Source organism: Mytilus trossulus, chromosome 8, assembly GCF_036588685.1.
Source record: "Mytilus trossulus isolate FHL-02 chromosome 8, PNRI_Mtr1.1.1.hap1, whole genome shotgun sequence".
In the NCBI taxonomy this organism is placed as follows: Eukaryota; Metazoa; Mollusca; class Bivalvia; order Mytilida; family Mytilidae; genus Mytilus; species Mytilus trossulus.
In genome coordinates this window covers 62,305,055-62,307,704 of record NC_086380.1, presented here as the reverse complement: position 1 = coordinate 62,307,704, position 2,650 = coordinate 62,305,055, and the positions used below count along the sequence as shown (strand labels likewise).

At 33.8% G+C, this 2,650-nt stretch overlaps 1 protein-coding gene across 1 annotated transcript; it reads right to left on the bottom strand.

Annotated features, from left to right (window-relative positions):
- On the bottom strand, positions 1–1,632 carry LOC134727851 (uncharacterized). Its single transcript, XM_063592245.1, has one exon. It carries the CDS (start codon positions 1,630–1,632, stop codon positions 1–3), a length of 1,632 nt encoding a protein of 543 aa, XP_063448315.1.
- Between the last annotated feature and the right edge of the window lie 1,018 nt (positions 1,633–2,650).

Below are 2,650 nucleotides of genomic sequence, written 5' to 3'. Positions count from 1 at the left end.
TTAATATTGACATTCATACACATACACACTTGTACCATCTTCATTTGATAGAAAGAGTTTTCTATAATCTCTACTGAAACAAATAGCACACGGATCTTTTATGCCATCCACAGGTCCCAAAACAACTTCGCTCTTCTTTCCATTTGTAGACAGACGATGAATATTGTGTGAATCACGGCCAACGACGTACACATTGCCCGAACGATCTGTTGCTATACCATTGGGCATTTCTAATGCGGATGAATTGAAATTGAATATTTGACTGCCGTCATCATTTATACAATGTACTACATCGGAAATAGGTTCGGAAATATAGATTTTGTTACTTCTGTAATGTACATAATATAAATCGTCTCTACCAATCTTAAATGCCTTCAAATGTCTTAGCTCATAATTGAATATATGCAAATTTCCTTTGGTATCTCCGACAAAAATATTTTCGTTGCCAAATGAAACTCCCCAAACAGCATTTTTACATTTAAGAACGCGTCCTGGGGTAAAATTATTAACCAGTTGTATACCATTTTCTTGTAATGCTACAACAACATTTCCTGACATTGAATGAAATGAAACATCCCACGCATCACCGCCTAACTTGCATTCATTAATGAATTTTCCATTTTCACTATATGACAAAAGACGATCGCGACTTGTTATAACAAGGTTAGCGTTACTGTCAGTTGTAAGACCAGTGACATCACCGTTTTTGATATCGATGCGATCGCACAGCTTGAAAGATTTCGGAGCCGAGATAATTTGAGCCTGCATATGCTTAGATGGACAATGTTTCAGACCTGACTTCTCTTCTTTCATAGTAACAGATCCTAGCCATTTATCTGCCACAAAATTCTGATTAGGCTCTTGAAATATCAATCGAGGTTCGGAAAGATTAGGAAGAATGTTCTCCAGAAAACTATTTTCTTCGCTGACAACGGGCTGTAATTCATGCAGAAGAAGGAAAACATCCGGATCAGATCCGTTTTTGGTAAAAACGTCCAGTTGTCCCAAATATTTTTCTAACTTTGCAACTGATTTTTTGGAATCGACCTTTTCAGATTCCAATAACCTAACTGCATTCTTTCGTGCATTCTGTAACTCTGATCGGATACTATTTTCAATTACATCAAGCTGTTGGATTAGCGAAGCCTTTACTTTTGCAATTTTTCTCACAATGTGATTTTCTTCGTGAACAATCCTTTCTTTTATTTCATTTCTGTTTTGAATAATACGTTTTCGTGTTTCAAGTATTTGCTTCATTTCGTCATCTGTATCATGGTATAGAGTCGACTTCGTTACTTTTTTGCTTGCTTCCTGAATCGTATCGACTTTATCGCATAAAAGATGATTATCCGAGATGCACATTTTGCAACAGAGAGTATCATGCTGTGTACAAAGGAAATCCAATGTCAGCTTAGGATGACTTGCACATTGTTTAGGCGATGTCACAGTTTCAACGTTTAATATAGACGTAACTTGAATGTCAATAGTATGATGTGACTGTGACACTGGACTTTCTTTATGCACAGTAACACATTTATCACATAGAAAATGCTCACAATTCGTACACCATTTATCAGCTTGAACTGATTTATTGAGTTTAGAACAGGGTTGGCATTGTGAAACAGATGCCATGACTGATCTGAAACAAAGGATAATAAATCTTTGTAAAAAATGTATACTATGTTTTTTGGCAGGTATTGTGGAGTTTTTTTGGTAAGGGTTTCCACTTTCCACGGATAATTTAAATACGGATCAATAAGCAGGAATTGGGTCCATTCAAAATTTATAGGTCAAATATGAACCTCAAACGCAAAAAACGCGAAAAAAAATAGCCAAAAAAGGCAATGAAGTCATGAAAAATGGTAATATTGATTGAAATTAGTAAATGGAAAGTTGAAAAACACAAACCCAATTGCAAAAATAAGTTGTAATACGAAATTGTGAGCAATTCTCGTATTATGAGTTGGACCCTTGGTGTCGCTCAATGGGAGAACGGAATATAAATAATCACAAATGAACCATTTACATCCTCTGTTTATTAGACAAAAGCTGAAAAAATAGACGGGATAAAAATGAAAATAGAAATATTTCTAAAATATCAAGTTAGAGGTGTGTATCGGATGTCCTTTTAATGAAGATTGAAACCATCACATTATACATGAGAAAAAAAAGAGAAAGTTAATTGAACTATATTAAACATATTTATAAACGAAATGCAAGAAAATATCATTCAAATTTGATTAAAATACAAAAAACAAAAGCACTTCATTACAAATAAAATCATACACTCACGTTGCCTGAATTTATTGTTCGTTTTGTTTACTTTGGTAACTAGGAAGTCCAATCTTAGCTGTTATTAGGTGATAATATTTTGTCAATGTATGTAATTTTTCTTTATAAAATTTCATTTTTGCGATATTGTCGAAACAATACAATAATTATTTTATGATAGGGTATATATTACCTGACGTTGTTTGTTCCTCTTGTCCGTTACCTTATGAGTCGTTCTAAAGTAAATGTATTTATTTTACCTGTGAAATTGAAACAGTTGATGAAAAGCGGGAAATACGAACATAAGAGATTAACCGGACGTCTTATTTTTTTTCTATGAGACTTGGGAAAACAGTTGGACAAGTTAATCGACATATAT

Bases quoted from the DNA above. Each gene is read 5' to 3' on its own strand.
- LOC134727851 (XM_063592245.1), bottom strand. From the start codon at position 1,632: ATGGCATCTGTTTCACAATGCCAACCCTGTTCTAAACTCAATAAATCA.